A 21,067-nucleotide genomic window follows, 5' to 3' on the forward strand; every position below is an offset into this window, starting at 1 on the left:
GTCCCTCCATTAAAAAGGTTGATCAGTTGGTAAGTTACTTCTGGAGACTTCCTTGGGGAGCTCCCTGGTGACATAGTACAGCCTGTTTCCAAGGGCTGTGCTGTGGCTGTCATACTTTTTTTTTTTTTTCTTCTTCTCTCTTTTGCTGGGCCTAAGACTGTTTAGATTCTTAAGAAATCTTCAAGTTTTTTGGCCTAAAGCAGCAACCCTACCCACCACCCTCAGTTCCTCTGGTGCAAAAATTGGAAGATGCAACTTTTATAAACCATAGACATTTCAGAAGTGACTGATACTGGATGTACTTGAAAAGATAAGGGATATGAGGCTGGCACAGGGTGTGGCTTGATAAAAAGTCATTTTCATCACATTACCTTTTTCTGAGTCACCATGTCTCCTGGCAGTTAAGGCCAAGAAGTGGAGGAGGGGCTTGGGACACATGACACAGTAATGTCAAACACTTGCAAAGGCTACTCATAGAAGCGCCCACTATTGGGGCAAGTTCCAAGTCTTGAGACTTTCTAGGTCTAGCCACTGCATTTTGGGGTACAGCTAACAGGACTGGATCCAGGGGCACTTAGCACAGTACTTTTTTGTAGTGCTGGGGATTAAACCCAGGACCTTGTGCATGGGAGGCAAGCACTCTTACCAACTGAGCTATATTCGTAGTCCCCACAGTACTTTTTGGAGACAGGTTAAAAGTTGCTAAGGCTGACTTCTAATTTAAATAATTCTGCCTTACCCTCCAGAGTTTCTGGAATTAAAGGTGTGGACTACCATGCTTAGCTACCAGTCCTTTATTATTTTTGAGATAGGGTTTTGCCAGATTGCTGAAACGGGCTTTGAATTGACAATCCTGCCTTGGCCTCCCCCACAGTAACCAGGTGTTTACCTGCCTAGCTACCATTCCATCACTTCTACCAACATTCCTCTAGTGAGCCATGCCTTTCCTGCTAGACTTGGAGCTACTTTGCTGGCAGAGACCTTAGCTGACACAGCAGGTGCTCCAGAAGTTCTCACTCAAGAAATTTAGAGGCCTGAGAATGGCTTCTAAACCAGGGTTCAGTAAATGAATCTCAATTCAGTGATCCACTTTCTCCAGGAGTGTGAGTGTCAACATACTACTAGGGCAAATGACTAGTTCAATGAAATGCCTGTTGGGACCTTGAACAGTTGGTCCCTTGGTTTTTATACTCATCATTCACTACAAAATAAGAGGCAGCAGAGTTGTAAAAGTAATCTCAGGAAAGTCATTAAAATCGTACAAATCATTTCCAAAAGCAAAAGTTTTCACGATTTTTTTTTTTTTTAAGTCGTCGTCCATCCTGGCTTGTCCTTTGTCCTGTTTACATCATGGCAGGGATCTCTGAAGACACCGTGTCCAGGGGTTGCCAGTGGCAGTCCATCAGTGCATCGTACAGTTCCTCACTCTGCTCCATGAACTCCTTGTTGGCCTCGGTCACATCCAGCTGTGGCATGGGGTCTGGGAGAAAAGCAAGGATGGGTTCAGGGCAGGTTAATGGAGGAGGCACCACAGTTGCAAGGGACTTGGACCTGATTTCTTACCACTAGGCCTCCTGTAGGGGCAAGGTCTCCAGGATGAAGATGACAATGTACTTAAAGAATAATACCCATAGTGGTGTCTGATTCTCCTTACATTATTATTAAAAGCTACTCCTCTAGCTAGTAATCATGCCCTGGATTTTCTGGTCTGGTCCTCATTTCATTTTGTTTTTTTGTTGTGATGAGGATTGAACCCAGGGCCTTATACTTGCAAGGCAAGCACTCTACCAACTGAGCTATATCCCTAGCCCCTCATTTCAAACTTGGGCTTGAAAAATCTGATCAAAATCACTTGAGTTGGGGGTTGGGGTTGTAGCTCAGTGGTGGAGCACTTGCCTCCTGGGCGAGGCACTGGTTTGATCCTCAGCACTACATTAAAATAAAGGTCTCCATCTACAACTAAAAATACTGAGTGGGGCCAAGGATATAGCTCAGTGGTAAAGTGCTTGCCTTGCAATGTACAGAGGCCCAGGGTCTCATCCCTAGCACCACACATGCAGTTGCTTCACCAAAGTACCACCTCAAAAAACTGATAAATGTCTGATAAAAGAACTATGGTCAAGCTGGCTCAGAAAGCAGAAGCAGCAGGACTGCAGCTTTGAGGCCACCCTCAGCAATTTAGGGAGCACCTGTCCCTGTAAGAATGTGCTGAGGATGTAGCTCAGTCATAGAGTGCCCCTGGGTTTGATTCCCAGTACTGTGAGGAAAAAAAAAAAAGAGAGATTGTCAATAAAGTAAAAAAACCTATGAAATGGGAGAAAATATTTGCAAGTCATACATGTGACAAGGGACTACAATCTAGAATAAGATTTAAAGAACCAGTAACAACAATAAAAAGACCACCCAATTAAAAAATGGGCAAAGTAGACATTTTTTTCAAAGATAAACAAATGGCCAATAAAAGCATATGGAAAGATAATCAACACTGTTTGGCTAATCAACACTGTTTGGCCAATCAACTGGTTGAACAGTTCACCAAATAATCTAGCAATTCTACTCCTAGGTATACCCAAAAGAAATGAAAACTTTTGTTTACTTACACAGAAGCTTGTCCATGAATATTTATAGTAGCACTACTCATAATAGCCCAAATGTCCATCAGTTGATGAACGGATAAACAAAACACCCGGACATGCAGACGATGGAGTGTTAGTTGGCCCCCAAAGAAAGAAAGAAATGACAGGCTACAATGCAGATGATCCTTGAAAACACTCTAAGTGAAAGATGCTATTCAAAAGAGATCACATATAAGATTCTATTTATTTAAAACTCCCAGAAGCTGGGTTTGGTGGTGCACACCTCTAAACCCAGCTACTTGCAAGGCTGAGGCAGGAGGATTGCAAATTGAAGGCTAGCAGCAGCAACTTAGGTCCTAAGCACCTGCACAAACCTTGTCTCAAAAAAGATAAACAAATAAATAATAAAAAGGGCTGGGGATGTGGCTCAGTGGTAAAGCACTCCTGGGTTCAATCCCCAGTAACCCCCACCTCCAAAAAAAGTAGTCCAGAGAAAAAATAAAAGTGGTTTTCAGGGGCTGAAGGAGGGGCATAGAGAGTGACTACTAATGGTTGCTGTTTCTTTTAGGGATGAGAAAAATGTTCTGGGACTAGTAGTAGTGGCTGCACAATTTTGTAACTCTTTGAAAACCTACTGAATTGTGTGTACATTTTCAAAGAGATCTGCACTCATATACCTCTGGGTATAAGGCTTCACGTTTTGCCAGTATCATGTATGCATCTGGCTTTCCCAGGAGAATGCAAGTTCCTCCAGAGCAAAGTTTACCTTGCATTCCTCAGAATCTAGCTGAAAGCACAATGCCAATCATAAAGCAATCATGTGATAACTGTTGACAGGAATGAATGAATGGACTCTTTCTTACCTTCCAATGCATCATCTCCAACTTCTTCATATGTCTGTCAAGAGACCAGAGAGGGAAGTGAGGAGCCTGAAAAATCCTGGCCCATGACCACGATGGCTTGTTCTTGGTAAGAATTGGGTCACTTGCTTTCCCACTTTTCCTGAAGCCCCAGCCCTGATACTAATCCCATCCTGGAGAATGACTCATTCCCAGAGGAGAAAAGTAACCCAAGAGTACCAGACATACCAAATCAGTTACCTGCATGGTGCTCTGGGTGTAGCCATATTGGGGGTAACTGTAGCTGTAGCTGCCTGTGTTCTGGTCATAGCCCCACTGGGCATAGTAGTTCTGATACTGTTGGTAATACTGGTTATAGCTGTAACTGTACATCTGGCTATATTCCACTGGCTTTACACGGCTCCTTAAATGAAGAAATAAAAACAAATCTAAGCACATATTTATATAACATTTCCTATGTGGCCAGGGACTGTTCTAAATGCTTTATGCAGATTAACTCAATTTAATCCTCACAACAACCCTGTGCAATTAGTATAACATTATTCCTACTTTCCAGATGAGGAAATGAGTATAGAGATTAAATAACTGGTCCACAGTCACACAGCTACTAAGAGATTCAAACCCAGGCAGTCTGTCTCCAGAACACAAGTATTTAAGAGTTTTTTAATGGTTATATTTGTCTCTCTTATCAAAGTCAGGATCAATTTTTCTCTCCCTTCTCAAGATCTTAGCTTTTTTCTGTCAGCTGCAAAAAAAGTCAGGTAAACGTGGCTGTAATCTGGATTTAAGATGATCCAAGAAGTGTCTCAAACAACAGGTTTTTTTTTTTTTTTTTAAATTATTTTGTTTTTTAAATTTTGAGATGGGGTCTCATTGATTGCTTCGGGCCTCATTCAGTTGCTGAGATTGGCTTTGAACTTGAGATCCCCTTGCCTCAGTCACCTGAGCCACTGGGATTATAGGTGTGTGGCACAGCATTCTCCACCAAAAATCAAACCTAAACAAGCAGTATTCCAGTAGTCTTATCACTGTGGTTCACTGTGGTGATCTTGTGTGTGTGTGTGTGTGTGTGTGTGTGTGTGTGTGCGCGCGCGCGCAAGCACTGGGAATTAAATTCAAGGCTTTGCACATGCTAAGCATGTGTTCTACCAGTGAGCTACATCCACAGTCACAGCACCATTTATTTAAGTAGTTACTCTGGATTTGTGATAATCATTGTTTATCTATGGTCACCTGCACAGCCCTATCATAGAGCTGTTATTTATTATTCCCATTATATAGATGAGGATATTAAGTCTCTAAAAAGTTGAGTGATTTCCCAAGGCCATGCTTAGGTCTGGAGCCACATTTAACTCTTTAGATTTACACTCCCAATACCACACCGTTCCAAACAGCACTGCTCTGACAGGCTCACAACATCTTGTCTGTCTTCTACATCTTGCACTCATCAATCAGGGCTGAAGCCCAGTGTTGGTGTAAAGCTTCTTCCTTCTCAATGCACAGCAGCCATGCTACTAACCAAAGCCAGAATGCCAAGACCACAAAGAATCCATTACCTTCAATGACAAAAAAACCACATAAAAGAGGCCCAGGGTCTGACCGAGGTCCTAGATGAGAGGAATCACCAAGACATAACTCAAGCTCAGCATGTGGCAATGTGTCTCCAGTCATTGTTCTCTGAAGGGCTCCAGAGTGTCTTACAAGTGCCAACAAACAGGAGAAGCTGACCCCACCATGTCATTGGTTGGTTTATAAGATTCATAAAGGTTCCATAGAATGGAACACACTTCTCCCCTCATTTCATCTCTATAGTCAAACTAGATGGGTAACCAATCCATATGCAGAAGCTGAATACCATACAAATAAATCCCTGTTACCTATAGGAACTACAAATGCTCTATGCCTGTGCAAACTTCTTAAATTCTTTGTGAGTTCAATGTCTGCTTGGTAAGCAAGACTCAGCCTGTCTTGATTGCCCAAGACTTAGCCTAAAGCAATTCCCCTCTACACACATGGTTCAGTGAAGTGTACTGACAGAAACTCCTGCTCCCTGCCCAGCGCAGCGTTAGGCTAGGCACTCCTGATATTCATCTCTGACTCCCCTTTCATGATTTCAAGGATATCTGCCACTCTTCTGACATGTTAAGGAAATTGAAGGTATAGTCTCCCTAGCCTGGGTCTGGATTTCTCTTCAATAGGCAATTAGGACATTTCTGTTTCTTTACATACAGCTATTACAGTCAAATTCTCAAAGAGAACTCTGCTCACCCTCATTCCCAGGGTTTTAGGGCACCTCCCCTTATGCAGATACCCATCACTGACAACAATATCCAACAAGGAATAGACAGAACAGATTATAACCTCTTTGTTTCTCCTGTTTACAGCTGTATCTCCAAAGTCCAGGATTTGGCCTATGTAGTTGCAGGGACTCAGAAATTATTGACTGAACAAATGATAAGGTATCAGAAACAGTCAAACTGGTATACATCAGAAGAATTGCTGGGCAGAATGAACCACAAAAGAATATTCTAAGTCAGGTGTTGAGGTGTATGCCTGTAATCCTAGCTACTTGGGAGGCTAGGCAACACAGTGAGACCCTGTTGTCCATCCTCCCAAAAAAAGGAGCTGTAACTCAGTGGTGGTAAAGCACTTGCCTTCCATGTCCAAAACTCTGGGTTTGATTACCAGTACTGGGGCAGGGGGAAGCATTCCTGAGGTTAATTATTTATATTTGCAGTGACAGGGGTTGAACTCAGGGCCTTGTACATGCTGGGCAAGCACTCTACCACTGAGCTATATCCCCAACCCTATCCCACATTTTACTTTAAAACATTATTGGCTGGGGGTAAAATTCAGTATACAGTGTACCTAGCACTCATGAGTTTCTAGGTTCAATATGCAGCACGACCCCACCCCCATATAAATATACAATGATGATTGTACAATTGTATGGGAAATTAAATGTACTGAGTAAACTGGAAAACAAACCCAATGAACATTTTTTCACCATCATAACTGGATGGCTCTTGTAATTAAAAATGAAGGGCTAAGCTGGAGGTAGTAGTACACACCTGTCATCCCAGCTACTCGGGAGACTGAGGCAGGAGAATAACAAGTTTAAGGCCAGTCTGTGTAACTTAGTGATATCCTGTCTCAAAATAAAATAATGAAAGGGCTGGGTATGTAGCTTCGTAGTGGGATGCTTACCTAGCATGTGTGAGGTCCTCAGTTGCAACACCACCAAAAACAAAAGAAATCAAATCTATGCTATTCTTACAAAACTGAGTCTTGTAAGAATCATATGAATAAGTTTTAAACTGGGAAATTATAGTTTTTTTTTTTTTTTGTGGTACTGAAGATTGAACCCAAGGGTACTCTATTACTGAGCTACAGCCCAGCTCTCTTTATTTTTATTTATTTTGGTACTGGGGATTAAACCCAGGGGTGCTTAACAACTGGGTCACATCCTCAGCCCTTTTTTTAATTTTGAGACAGGGTCTCACTAAATTTTTCAGGAACTCACTAAGTTGCGGAGACTGGCTTTGAATTTGCCATCCTCCTGCTACTGGGATTACAGGTGAGCACGACCACCTTTATTTTGAGACAGGATTTCACTAAGTTGCCCAGGCTGACCCTGACAACTTATGCTCTTCCTGCCTGAGATTCCCAGGTCACTGGGATTACAGGAGTGCACTACTACACAGCTGGCTGAAATTACAGTAATTTGGAGTAAGGTAATTATGAGGAAATTTTTCTCTTTTAAAAATTTCTGCTAGCTGGTGTGGTGGCACATGCCTTTAATCCCAGCTCTTTGGGAGGCCAAGGCAGGAAGATTACAAGTTCAAGGCTAGCCTGGGCAATTTAGTGAGACCCTGTCTCAAAAAGAAGGTGATCAGGGATGTAATGCTATGGTAGAGTACCTCTGGGAAAATCACTCAGATTGGTCTTCAATTCAATGTATTACTATTTTCTTTTTTTGGGTGGTGAGGGTAACCAGAGATTGAATTCAGGGGTGTTTTATCACTGAGTCACATTCCCAGCCCTTTTAAAAAAATATTTTATTTAGAGACAGGATCTCACTGAGTTGTTTAGGCTTTGCTAAATTGCTGAGGTTGGCTTTGAACTTGTGATCCTCCTGCCTCAGTCTTCCAAATAACTGGGATTACAGGCGTGTGCCGCCACACCTGTATCATTCAACGTATTAAACACAGTTAAACCACAGAGAATTTCCAAATTGTTTTGAAAAAAATTACTCCCAGCAGCTTGGGAGGCTGAGGCAGGAGAATCGCAAGTTCAAGGCCAGCCTCGCTAAGTCACTGAGGTTCTAAGTGTCATGGGCTGATTTGAAAATTAAGCCAAGCTGACCCCATTTTGTTCAGACATCTCACATGAGGTAAAATCAGCCCCGCTTTCCTCATGGGCCCACTCCATAGCAGCTAACACCTCTATCCTCACCCACTTGCCCCCTGACCACGATGTCTCTGAACTATGGAGCTAATGTAAGTTTGCCTTTCTGAGTATGTACAAAAGGTGCAATTTCTAAGAATGCTCTCTCCACTGTATGCAATGTAACTTTTGGCTGTAACTGCCACCCTTTCTCTCCCCCTTTCTTTGTGGTTTTCCTCCTTTTAAGTGGCAGCTGACCCCCATGCAGGCGTCAGAGACTGCAGAACCGTCTGCTTTCTGCTTCCCCAGCCCTGGCCAGAATAAATCCTTTGTCTTTTCCTTTAAAAGGACCTGGAATTTTTACTTTGGATACTGGAATAGCGTCCTAACATAAGCAGCTCAGTTCAATCCCTCCCAAAAAAAAAAAAAAAAAAAAAAAAAAAAAAAAGAAAGAAAGAAAGAAAGAAAGAGAAAAAGAAAGTTATTTAGCATTTAGAAGCTCTACTCTAAGGGTTCAACTACTCTTTCATTTTCTGTTTGGAAGTTTTCAGCCTTGGCACTACTGTTGTGTGTCACATGATTCCTTGCTGTGAGGGCTGCCCTATGCATTGTAGGACATTGAGTAATTCGAGCTGCTTGATAACCAGAGTATCTGTAGATGTTGCCTTAGGGGCAAAACTGTCCCCAGTTGAGAATCACTGCTTTGGTTAAATAATGAAAGATGCTACTCAGAGAAAAGTTGTCTTACATCTGCTCAAGAAATCTCCTTGGATGGGGCTGGGGTTGTGGCTCAGTGGTAGAGCACTTGCTGAGCACGCATGAGGCCCTGGGTTCGACCCCCAGCACCACATAAAAAAACTAAATAGACAAAATAAAGGTATTGTGTCCATCTACAACTAAAAATATTTTAAAAAAAGAAATCTCCTTGGACATGTTAGGGAAGGATTTTCTACCTAGAAAAGGCAGATAGGGTTTTCAACCTAGCATGGCAAATCTAATAGTGACATAGATAACATTCTATAAGGTGTTTGGAATTCATTCTGAGCCATTCCCATAGCAAAGGACATTCACAGGAGGCTTGTAGGTTTCACTAATATAAATAAGACTAAATGGAAGCAAGTTTTTCCTGCTCAGTACTTATAAATTCTATGATAAATTCCCAACAGCAGCACCACTGGGCAAAGAACAGGAACACTGGGCAAGTATAGCCAGCTTTTACAGTAGTGCTACTGTATGTATCTGCCTCCCCAATCATAGCTCTGTCCCCAGCTATAAGCCTCTGAAGGGGGGAGGTTATACTAGGTTATCTCTAATACACAGCACCCACCTTCCCCAAGGCAAATATTCAGTAATTGTGACTTGAGTCAACCTTCCTGCGGTCTCCCATCCAAGTGGATGCCCTGACTCTCAGTAAACAGATAAGGAATGTGGGTGGGGCGAGTCCAGGGCCCTCCGCCCTCCCTACCCACTCACGCTTTAGGGATTGCCACACTCAGTCGCACAGGTTTAGACCCAAGTCCTACTGCTCCCTGGCACTCCGTCAGAGCTCGTTTCTGTTCCAGTTCATCTGTGAATTTCACAAAACCATAACCCCTGCAGGGGAAAAAAACCCAATATACTCTTTAGGTCACAAATGTGATGAAGTTTAAGAATGGCAGCATGGAAAAGAGGGAAAGGTTAGAAAGTGAGCAGGAATGAGGAAAAGAAAAGGGACTAAGGAGGAAGTCCATCACTCTGGGAAGGGATGAGTCCCAACAGTGGAGGTGTCCACAGAACAGTGCCAGATTCAAGCACTGGACAATCCTGAAATCCGTAGGAATTCCTACTTTTAGTTGACCATTCTTGATACCTTCACCTGTGGGACTCCTTCCCAGGTAGGAGCTTCCTTCCTAATCTACAGGAAAATAAGAAAGTATTATCAGTATAATTGTGGTAGTAGCAGTAATAGTAACAGTTGAAGAAGTCCAGTCCACAAATATTTCCAAAGACTTCTTTGTACTCCTGGTATTGAGTAGATGCAGCAGTCACAGAGACTGGGTTTCTGCTCTCTTGAGCTCAAGTTCTAGTTGGGGAATAAACTAGAGATAGGTAACACTTATTGAGCACTAAATATTTCCCAGGCTATACTGAATATTTTCCCAGGGTTATCTTATAAACTGTCCAACAATCAAATGAAGGTAGTATCCACCTTTTTACTGAAGAAGTAGCCGAAGTTATAGTTAGTAGAAGCATAATTCAAATCTAAGCATCAGATTCCCAAAGCCTGTGCTTATAAGTACTATGCTGATCAACAATGAGCCTGCTTGAGCTGGGGTGTGGCTCAGTGGTACAGCGCTTGCCTAGCATACGCAAAGCAGCCCTGGGTTAAATCCTCAGCACTGCTATTAAAAAAAAAAAAAAAAAGAAAGAAATATATATATATACATATATATATATATATATATACATATACATACACACACACACACACATATATATGTATGTATATATATATATATATATATTTTTTTTTTCCCTTTCTATTCATTTTTCACATCTTAAAATTAATTAATTATTATTATTGGTACTAGGAATTTAACTCAGGGGTGCTTTACCACTGAATCACACCCCTAGCACTTTTTTTTTTTTAAGTAGAGACAGGGTTTCACTGAGTTGCTTAGGGCCTCACTCAGTTGCTGAGGCTGACTTTTTAACTTGTGATCCTCCTGCCTCAGCCTCCTGAGTTGCCAGGATTACTGGTGTGTGCCACCGTGCCCAGCTGTTTTTCCCTTTTTGAAGTGAAAACTTATAACTACACTAAAAGGCATAGTAACAATAGTAAACACAACAGCAAACATTTATAGAGCATTTCCTATGTGACTTACTTATATCTTTTAATCCTTATCCTTATATCAAACCTATGGAGATACTATTAGCCCCATTTTATTTCATTTTACTGCATAAGGATTTTCAGTTTTGCCAGCACCATTTGTTGAAGAGGCTATCTTTTCTCCATTGTAAGTTTTTGGCAACTTTGTCTAGTATGAGATAACTGTACTTATGTGGGTATGTCTCTGTGTCTTCTATTCTGTACCATTGGCCTACCTATCTATTTTGGTGCCAATACCATGCTGTTTTTGTTACTATTGCTCTATTGCTCTATAGTAGAGTTTAAAATCTGGTATTGTGATACCTCCTGCATCACTCTTCCTGCCCAGGCTTGCTTTGGCTATTCTGGGTCTTTTGTTCTTCCAGATGAATTTCATGATTGCTTTTTCTGACTATTAGCCCCATTTTAAGGACAAAAAAATAGGGGCAGAGAGGCTTGAAATAACTTGCTTACTATACTGTCCCTCATCAGAATTGGAGCTGGGATTCAAACCAGACAGTCTGGCTCCAGTGCCTATGCTCTGAAGCAACATGCTCTCTAACACTTCCCCGAGAGGAGAATTCTGAAACAGAATCAGTTACAGGTAAAGCCTTACTTAGACACGCCTGTCTGGTCCAAAACCACCTTGCCTCCCCGACAGGAGGGGTATACTTTGACGAAGAATTCATACAGCATGCCATCATCCACATCTGGGGTTAAGTCCCCCACAAAGAGGGAGTACTCAGGGCTGAGAGGAGAGAACAAGAGTCAGTGATAAAGAGCAAAAGCCATTCAGCAAAGCTCTTTTGGCATATTCCAGATAAACTTCTCCAGGGTCTCTTAGGAAATACATCTGATGGGTGGACTTAACCAAGTCCCCCCACCCCCCAGGGCTGGGAATCAAACACAGCATCTCATGCATACTAGACTTACCCAGGTTCTAATCTGTTTCATTATAGTTCTGGCAGAAGAATTAGGGAAATAGTCCCCTGCCTTGAATTCCCTGCCTAATACATAGGCCTATCTAGTTTTAAGGTTTCAATTATTATGTAAATATAGATGGAGGGACAGGTCAGAGGTACATCTCTGAAAAACTCAAAAGAAAACTTTTTTCAAAGAAAGCTATCTAGTCATTGTGTATTCATTGTACATTTTTAATTCAAATGATAAGGGATAGAATCCAGAGGGTAGTTGTACATACTTGTAATCCAAGCTTACTGGGGGGTCAGGGGGTGAGGATCAATTAATTCTTTCAAAAATATTATTGGTCAGGGGTGCAGCTTAATGGTATAGCAGGTGCTTAGTATGTACAAGGCCCTGAATTCAATCCCCAGCACCATGATAAATGCAAACTTTTGTTATTATTTTATTTCAAGAATGATATATATTCCTTGTATTATTCCTTATACTTTGAGCAGAATACACAAAAGCACAAAGAAAAATAAAACCACCAATAGCTCAGTCATCCAAAGGCAATCACTATGAATGTTCTGATATATATTTTTCTTTTTTCTATTTTGTTTCTGTTTTGGCACTGGGGATTGAACTCAGGGGTACTCCACCACTGAGCCACATCCCCCAGTCCTTTTTTGGACAGGGGTCTTGCTGACTTGTTTGGGGCCTCGCTAATATGTTGAGGCTGGCTTTGAACTCGCAATCATCCTGCCTCAGCCTCCTGAGTTGTTGGATGTACCACTTTTTTCTACGGCTTTTTTTTTTTTTTTTTTTTTTTGGTACTGGTGATTAAACCCAGGGGTATTTTACCACTGAGTTATATCCCCAGCCTTCTTTTTTTATTTTTGTAGTAGTGATTGAACCTAGGGGTGCTTAACCACTGAGCAACATCCCCACCCTTTTTATTTTTTATTTTGAGACAGGACCTTGCTAAGTTGTTTAGGGGATCACTAAATTGCTGAGGCTGGCCTTGAACTTGCAATCTTCCTGCCTTAGCCTCCTGAGTTGCTGGGTATACCACCACACCCAGCCTATCCTGTTTTGTTTCTACCCTTTTAGTTCTAACATATCACCAACAGCTAAGTGCAATGACATGCACTTATATTCCCAGCTACTCAGATGCCTGAGGCAGGAGATTGCTTGAGCCCAGAAGTTTGAAGCCAGCCTGGGCAACATGGCAAGGCTCTATCTCTTAAAAAAACAAAACAAACAAACAGAAAAACACCTATCAAAAATCCACACTGCCAACATCTTGATAAGTCAATATTCTGCACCATGACTTTTATTTTATTTTATTTCATTTTTTGGTACTGGGGATTGAACCCAGGGGAGCATAACCACTTAGCCCCACCCCCAGCCCTTTTTAATGTTTTATTTAGGAACGGGGTCTTTCTAAGTTGCTGAGGCTGGCTTTGAACCTGCGATCCGCCTGCCTCAGATTCCCACGCCACTGGGATTATAGGCATGTGCCACCATGCCTGGCTTGAACACTTTTGAGACTACTCTTTGCACACATTACTGGATAAACTCTGAAAAGCAGGATTACAGGGTCAAGGGATACAAAGCTTTTAATACATTGTTTTAAATCTTTCAAATAGCAACCTGAGATGCCAATCAATTTATGCTTCTATAACAGATGGATTCTTTTTTAGAATATTTTTATTAGTTGTTGATGAACCTTTATTTATTTGTATGCAGTGCTGAGAATCAAACCCAATGCCTCACACATGCTAGGCAAGCACTCTAACACTGAGCCACAATCCCAGGCGCAGGTGGATTTTTACTGAATAAAACATCAATAATGTAGAAAGTAACAGGTAGAAGGCTGGGGGAGGGATCAGATATAGGAAAGCCCCCTGCCTCCTATGGTGGTGGGGTTCACACCCAGGGCCTTCAGCATGTTAGGCAAGTGCTCTACCACTGAGTTACATCTCTAGCCTGTAGGGAAAAGACAGCTGTGACAGGATGCACCCCAGGAAGGTCCACCAATGGGAAAGTGGAAGTGTGTCTTCCCTTAGGAGTGGGCAAAGTGTAGGCAACCAAATTTGACTCCCCATCCTCCTTTTGGCAAATATTGGCACAATGCCACATCTTGCCTCTGTCTAAACATTTCCCAGGGCTTGTAGCTATATCGGGGTGGCTCTGTACTTACCTATTATCTGGCTGTTTCCCATAAGTGGCATAATTCAGTTTAAAACGTTTTGCCTAGAAATTTAAAAACAAGCAAATTAAAACAGAGAAAGGCGTTTCAACAATCAAACAATATTTGAAAAAAACTGAAATAAATTACCTTCGCCAAAACATCTCCCCCTCTCTAAGCCTCAGCCTTTTCTCCTGTATAAAATGAGGGGGTTGCACAGATGACCGTTAAGGGCACTGCCAGCTCCATGGTTCTATGAGCCCAGGTATGCCAGCTGGTGCAGCAACTGTAAGCTAAGTAACTGTGGGAAGAGCAGAATGTAACTCTCTTGAAATGGGTTCCTGCTGCTGCCAGCCTAATCTAGTTTCTCAGTCAGGCAAAAGACCTAGAGTTTCAAATCTCATAGGAGGCAGTGATGTGGAGTGGAAAGGGCAGGGGTTTTGGAAGCAACCAATCTTCAGTCTGAATCCTGGCTCTGCCACTTACATGTGTTGCCCTGGGTATGTTATTTACTTCCCTGAGCTTCAATTTCCTTGTATGTCAAAGATAACAATGCCTGCTGTACAGGGTTGTTGGGGGATTAAATAAAATGATTTAAGTATACAGTAGGGCTTCAATAGATGGTGGTAATCAATGACAATAAAAATGGCAACATTATCATTATCTGAATGTCCTTACAGGTGTTGCTCCTGGAAGGGGTTTCCCATTAATTTTATGCAAACACTTCTCAGCTGTGGCCAAATCTGCAAATTCTACAAAGCAGTAGCCAGCTGGGATCCTGGAAAGAAAGCAAACAAAGAGAATGGCTAACCCATTTTGTCACATTGTCCCAGATGTGGAACACCTATAAAAAACTTAAATGTTGTATGATAATACATAATATAGTTATTTAATAATCAGAATATAATGATTAGCATTAATACAGTAATATATATAATCTGTAGATTACGATTTGACATTTTAATGCACCTATGTCAGTTTCATTGAAAAATTCACAGAATTAAAAACTTGGGATTTAATGGGTTAAAGATACCCACATGAGTCTTGGCCTGAAGGGGAGGAGAAAGGGTTTTCTAATCAGAATCCACAGCTTTTGTTGTTAGTAATATTCCAGTTAAGAAATAACTTACAGGGCTGGGGAGATAGCTCAGTCGGTAGAGTGCTTGCCTTGTAAGCACAAGGCCCTGGGTTCGATCCCCAGTACCCAAAAAAAAAAAAAAAAAAGAAATAACTTACAAACCTAAATATAATGACTGCTAATCTGGACAGTCCCAGACTCATTGGGTAAACACTTATTTTTGTACTATATCATCTGTAAAGTACTCTTGTCCAAAATATTTAATGCAATCCAATCAAGCCTTTAGATCTAACATCTAGTTTATAGGAAATATTAGGGATAGAACAGGTAAAATAGTACACAAGTAAATGAATCTAAAATGTAGGATATGACATGAGATCACAGATGCAGGGGCACATGCCTATAATCCCAGTGCCTATAATCCCAGTCTAGCTAAATAGAAAAGGGCTGGGAATGCAGCTTAGTGGTAAAGTGTCACTGGATCAATTTCTAGTACCCCAAACAAAACAAAAAACAGTAAAATCAAGAGTGGTTGGCCAGGTGCAGTGTCACACACCTGTAATCACAGAGGCTCAGGAGGCTGAAGCAGGAGGATTGAGAGTTCAAAGTCAGCCTCAACAATTTAGTGAGGCCCTAAGCAACTCAGCAAGACTTATCTCTAAGTAAAAAATAAGGGGCTAGGGATGTGGCTCAGTGGTTAAGCACCCCTGGGTTTAATTCCTGGTACCAAAAAAAAATAAATAAATAAAGGCTTGCCTAGCATGCACCAAGGCCCTGGATTTAATACCCAGGACATGTGTGTACATACCCAGTACCAAAATAAATAAATAAATGGGGGGGGGGGGAGCTAAGGGTGTAAATCAGTGGTAGAGGGCTTGGCAAGCACAGGTGAGACCCTGGGTTCAATCCCCAGCACAGGAGGTAGGGCAGTTGTTTTTTTGTTTTTCTTTTTTTAGCCAAGCCCTCCCTCTACCATTGAGCTACAACCCTCAATTCCAGCATGTTTTTGAGATACAACCATGTTGCTTGTTCCTTTCTATTACTCAGTAGCATTTTCCATATGAAAATACTAGTATATGTCAAGTATCCTTGGATAACTGGGTTATTTGAAGTTTTTGGCTGTTGTCATATAGGTCCTCTGAACATTCCTTTTCAAGGTCTATTTTTTGTGAATGAAAATATAGTCATCCTTTCTCTTGGGGAAATAAGTAAGCCTGGACTTGCCAGGTCTTAGGGGAAGATACACACACACACACACACACACACACACACACACACACACACACACGGCACTTAACCACTGAGCTACATTCTCAGCCCTTTCAATTTTTATCTCGAGTCAGGATCTCACTAAATTGCTGAGGGCCTTGCTAAATTTAAATTTCTAAGGCTGACCTTGAACTTGTGATCCTTCCCCCCTGCCTCCAGTTCCTGGGATTATAGGTCTGTGCCACTGTAGCAGCACCATGCTCTATTGCATATTGCTTTTACTTGGGTGTTATATTTTAATCTTTTATTTTTTGGTCTTGATGTTTTAAATTTACATTTATTTATTATACAGTATTTTTCTAAGCCATTTCAAAGCCTATGTCAGGTGAGGCAGGATAGAAATAAAATGTGTCCACAGGTACCACCGTAAGTAACAGCTAGAGTTTAGCAATTACTGGTAAGAAAAGATAGTTTAAAATCTTACTGCAAAGACTGAAATGTGAGGACATGAAAACGTTATAAAAAGCAGAAAGTGTTACAGAATGAATTTTCATACCAGTAGCTGATTATTTGGGGTTTTCTGTTTATAAAATCAGGAACAGAAATGTTCAGACCAGCATGATCTCCCAGTCAGAAAATCTGTCCTTGGGTAATGTTTTTGTTTTGTAGTACTGAGGATTGAACCCAGGAGCTTTCTACCTCTGAGCTATATCCCCAGTCCTTTTCTTTTGAGACAGGGTCTCGCTGAATTGTAGAGGCCCTTCAATTTGCCATCCTCCTGCCTCAGCCTCCCCAGTTGCTGGGATTACAGGCATGTGCCAGTGCAATGGGTGGTAATGGGTTTTTGTTTGTTTGTTTTTGTTTTAGCAGTGCTGGAGATTGAACCCAGGGCCTTGGGTATGCTAGTCAAGCACTCTGCCACTGAGTTACATCCTCTGTCCGGTAATAGAAAAAAAATTTTTCCCCTCACATTCTTTTATTGGTGCATGACGGATGTACATATTGATGGGATTTGTTGTTACCTATTTGTACATACACACAATCCAGTAATAGAGTTTTGAATATACAAAGTGCTCCTTTGTCACAGAGTTGGCCACACTTAGCATCGCTCATCTCTATTTTTAAACCATTTGATGTTTTAGCAAGCCACATTAAATAGAGCACCTGGCAGAGAGCAGATACTCCACACTGTCAAACAGAAGGAATCCTCTCATTTCTAACCAGAACACTAAGAAAAGTGTTTCTTGTTTCTCCAGAAAACAAGATTCTGGTAAAACAGCACCATCTAAAATATTCTGCATTTTGTTTGCTTAATTATTTGTTGCCTCATTCCCCCTCTAGAATGTAGTAAATGCCATGAGAGCAGGGATGATGGCTTATTTCAGTCATTTTATCCCAGGAGTCCAGAACAGTAACATATAGTAGTGTCTCTATAAATAAACGTGTGCATGTGTGTGTGTATGTATACATACATTTTTTTAAAAGGGGGATACCGGGTTTGAACCCAGAGATGCTTTACCATTAAGCCACAACCCAGCCCTTTTTATTTTTTATTTTGAGACAGGGCCTCCACTAGTAGCTGAGGCTGGCTTTGAATTTGCAAACCTCTTGCCTCAGTCTCTTAAGTCACTGGATTACAGGCATGCCACTGTGCCTGGCTAAATAAATTTTCTTTAATGAATGGCATAGAGTTAAGGGACAGCTGGTGTGGTGGCACATACCTGTGCCCACCTATTCATGAGGCTGCAACAGAAGATTACAAGTTCAAGGCCAACCTCAGCAATGTAGCAAGATCCTGTATCAAAATAAAAAAGAGGGCTGGGAATGTATCTCAAATTCTTGCCTAGCATGTATGAGACCCTGAGTTCAATTTCCAATACAATAACAACAACAAAGAGAGAGAATAAAAGAAAAAAGAGTTAAGGGATACTCAAGAGCTTTGAGGACATACTTGTATTTGTGCCCTAGTTTGTCATTTAATATCTGCAATGGGGGTTGGGGGTGTAGCTCAGTGGTAGAGAGCTTGCTAGGCATGCTGGAGGCCCTGGGTTCCATCCCCAGTACCACATGCACACATACAAAAAAACTATGTCACTTTAAGAGAATTATTGACTGTCTTTTATAAGAGTACTTAGCTCAGAGATTTTATGATTTTTAAAGATATTGAATGTAAATCCTTTATTACCTAGCAAGTCGTAATCTATCTATAGTTACTGAGTTTATATCATAAGCCAGACACTTTTCTAAATGCAAAATATGAATTAACTAATTTACTCCTCACCTATGAGGGAAATTCTATTATTATTCTCATTTTTTACAACCAAGGTGAAAGAAACAAAGCAGACAAGTAACTTATTCAAGGTCACAGGCAGAAAAGTTTTCAAATCCAGTCTGGCTTCAGCATCCCGTCCTTAAACAATATGCCTACTTCCACTCAGTAAGCCCCCCAAATGTTAATTTTTGTAACATTGTAACTATCGCTATCAGAGGTGGAGAGGAGCCTGACTCCCTGTGTTGTTTACATTCTCCTGAATGACAGCTGCAGAATGATCTAAGAACTGAGAACTAGGAAGAGACGTACCCTGTAAGACGGTTTCGGATAATCTTGACGCTCATCACGGTCTCCCCCATGGTGGCAAAGGCTCTAGAGATGAAGTTCTCATCCATGTAGGGTTCCAGCTACATAAAAACAAGAGCGGCGCGGCTCAGGCCCGCGTCCAGCGGCCCAGCCGGGGCGCAGAACCCCTTCCCGCAGGCCGCAGGCCGCAGGCCGATGCCGGGCGTGGGAGCCCTCCTCTGCAGGCGGCCTCAAGTCCGGCTCCTTCACTTCAATCCCGCCCCTTCAGGGAGCCCGAGGGGTCAGGAGCCCCATCCCTGCAGTCCTAGAACCGTGGCGCCCCTCAACCCTTGGGGTCCCGCCCCTTCGGTTTCCCCAAAGAACCTTCCTTTCCCTTCCGCGTACCCGAGAGGGGCCCAGGGCCCCTCCCGTCAGACGCAGCCGCGGCGCTCGGACGCTGGGACCCTCCCGTTCACTTCCACCCTGTCGGGATCCGAGGTCCCCTCCCCCTCAGGTCCTCCTCCCCCGCGACACCGAGATTCCGCCTTCTCGGCTGGGCGGCCGTCCTCACTCACGTCTCCCATCCACAGGCTGGCCGCCATCCCGCACCCAGGCGGGCACCTCGCGGGCCTTTGAGGCGCGCGCGGGCGCCAAGCCGCGCCGCCGGGACCGCCCGGGAGAACGCGAGGGCTGCGCCTTCCGCGCACGCGCCGCAGCTCCGGCCCGGCCCGACGCTCCGCTCCGGGTTTTCCTGGGGACCCGGCCGGAGGCCGAGCTTCCGGATCGCAGCGGGCGGAGCTCAGGCCAGACCCAGTGCTGTAGGTGGCTGCCGGGCATCGGTCGGCTCCGCCGGTGAGCTGGGTGGTTTTTTTTCGACTTCGTGTAGTGAAAAAACAAACAAGACCACACACCTGTATACATACATATGTAATCTAAAAAATAACCTGTGCTCGATGTAAAACATTTGCTTGATGCAAATAAAAGCGTTTGAAAAGGAGTGAAAGGACCCTTTTTGAGAGTCAGGACGATCTGGTTTCCTTAAGTGTGACCTTTCACAAGCCGCTGCTTGGCTTCAGCCATACCCTCACTCCCGGGTTCCTAGTCCACAAGACGTGAGCTTTTTGTTGAAGCTGGGATGGGATTCTTCAGGCACACCCGAATGGCCCTGGAATGGGGAAGGGGAGGACTCCAGGGCTGTAAATCGGGATATCTTGTCAATGGAACAATCCAATCAATGCCTAAGTCTTGTCCCTCTAGTTCTTGAGGCCACCACCCTACTCCAAAACGCCAGGCACTAATTCCTCCCAGAACGTCACTGCCTGGAGAAAGCCCTCAGTAAACATAGCTCAGACAACCAGATATCTTGATACTTGATTTTTTTTTTTTTTTTTTTTTTTTTTTTTTTTTTTTGTGGTACTGAGGATTAAGAGCTCTTAACACTGAGTCACATCCCCAGTCTTTTAAAAAAATTCTATTTTGCGACACAGTCTCCCTAAGTTGCTAAGGCTGGCTTTATTTTTTGTTTTTCTTTCCACATATTTTTATTGGTGCATTATGTTGTACAAAATGACGGGTTGTTGAGGCTAGCTTTGAATTTGTGATCCTCCAGCCTTAGCCTCCCAAATCGCTGGGATTACAGATACTAGTTACTGCGCCCAGCGTGGTGGTGTGATTTTTGAGAGCTCCTAGACTGGAAGTATCCCAGGCCTCAATATCACGTTGGTACCCAGTTGAGAAAAAGAAGCTTCTGTAGGTGGAATTTGGCATCTCTCACAAGCTCATCCCATGTGCTTCAGGGGCCGTTAAGGTCCTTCCTTAACAGTGCATACATCCCAAACTTAGGATGTGCTCTCACACTAGGCACACTTCACCACTACATCCCCAGCCCCTTTTAATTTATTTAAATTTGAGATAGGTATGTAGCTGAAGGTCTCATTAAGTTGCTGAGGCTGGCCTTGAACTTGCATTCCTTTTGCCTCAGCCTCTGGAGTTGCTGGGGTTATAGGTGTATGCATAACCCTATATAGGTGTGTTTAACCCCAGGTTAAAGACATTTATTAAAGGTAGGAATGTTAAACTTCTGTCATGTGTAGTGGTGCATACTTGTAATCCCAGCAACTGGGGAGGCTGAAGCAGGAGGATCTCGAGTTCAAAGCCAGTCTCAGGAACTTAGAGAGACCTTGTCTCTAAATAAAATATAAAAAGGACTGGGGATGTGGCTCAGTGTTTGAGCACTCCTGGGTTCAATCCCTGGTACCAAAAAAAAAAAAAAAAAAAACCTTCCTGAGACAGGAATTTGTCCATTTTGTTTTCTAATTTAAATTCCTACAATGTCTGGGGCATGGTAAGCACTGAAGAAATATCTGTTGAATTTATGACCTAAGCAAGACCCTACCTATTCTTGCCCCCCAACTTCCACTCCCTTAAAGTGACTATTTCCAAATGTTTTTTCCTGGAAT

At 42.6% G+C, this 21,067-nt stretch overlaps 1 protein-coding gene across 3 annotated transcripts; it reads right to left on the bottom strand.

Moving 5' to 3' along the window:
- Window positions 1-1,224: 1,224 nt before the first annotated feature.
- On the bottom strand, window positions 1,225-19,335 carry Trnau1ap (tRNA selenocysteine 1 associated protein 1). Of its 3 annotated transcripts, none has more exons than XM_047547844.1 (9): window positions 19,184-19,335; window positions 18,633-18,730; window positions 14,443-14,542; window positions 13,777-13,829; window positions 11,287-11,418; window positions 9,296-9,415; window positions 3,665-3,839; window positions 3,440-3,473; window positions 1,225-1,480 (listed from the first exon to the last, which is right to left on the bottom strand). In XM_047547844.1, exons 1-9 carry the CDS (start codon window positions 19,208-19,210, stop codon window positions 1,344-1,346), a joined length of 876 nt encoding a protein of 291 aa, XP_047403800.1. In that variant the 5' UTR covers window positions 19,211-19,335; the 3' UTR covers window positions 1,225-1,343. The 3 variants fall into 3 exon arrangements, with proteins under 3 accessions (XP_047403800.1, XP_047403801.1, XP_047403802.1); XM_047547845.1 differs by having other exon boundaries at window positions 3,677-3,839; window positions 19,184-19,334; XM_047547846.1 differs by lacking the exon at window positions 9,296-9,415.
- Between the last annotated feature and the right edge of the window lie 1,732 nt (window positions 19,336-21,067).

Source organism: Sciurus carolinensis, chromosome 1 (assembly GCF_902686445.1).
Source record: "Sciurus carolinensis chromosome 1, mSciCar1.2, whole genome shotgun sequence".
Classification (NCBI taxonomy): domain Eukaryota; kingdom Metazoa; phylum Chordata; class Mammalia; order Rodentia; family Sciuridae; genus Sciurus; species Sciurus carolinensis.

Bases quoted from the DNA above. Each gene is read 5' to 3' on its own strand.
- Trnau1ap (XM_047547844.1), bottom strand. From the start codon at position 19,210: ATGGCGGCCAGCCTGTGGATGGGAGAC. The intron at 18,731-19,183 runs GTGAGTGAGGAC...GTTTTTATGTAG, and splicing joins CCAGCCTGTGGATGGGAGAC to CTGGAACCCTACATGGATGA. The intron at 3,840-9,295 runs GTGAGTGGGTAG...TCTTCATTTAAG, and splicing joins AGTGTGGCAATCCCTAAAGC to GAGCCGTGTAAAGCCAGTGG.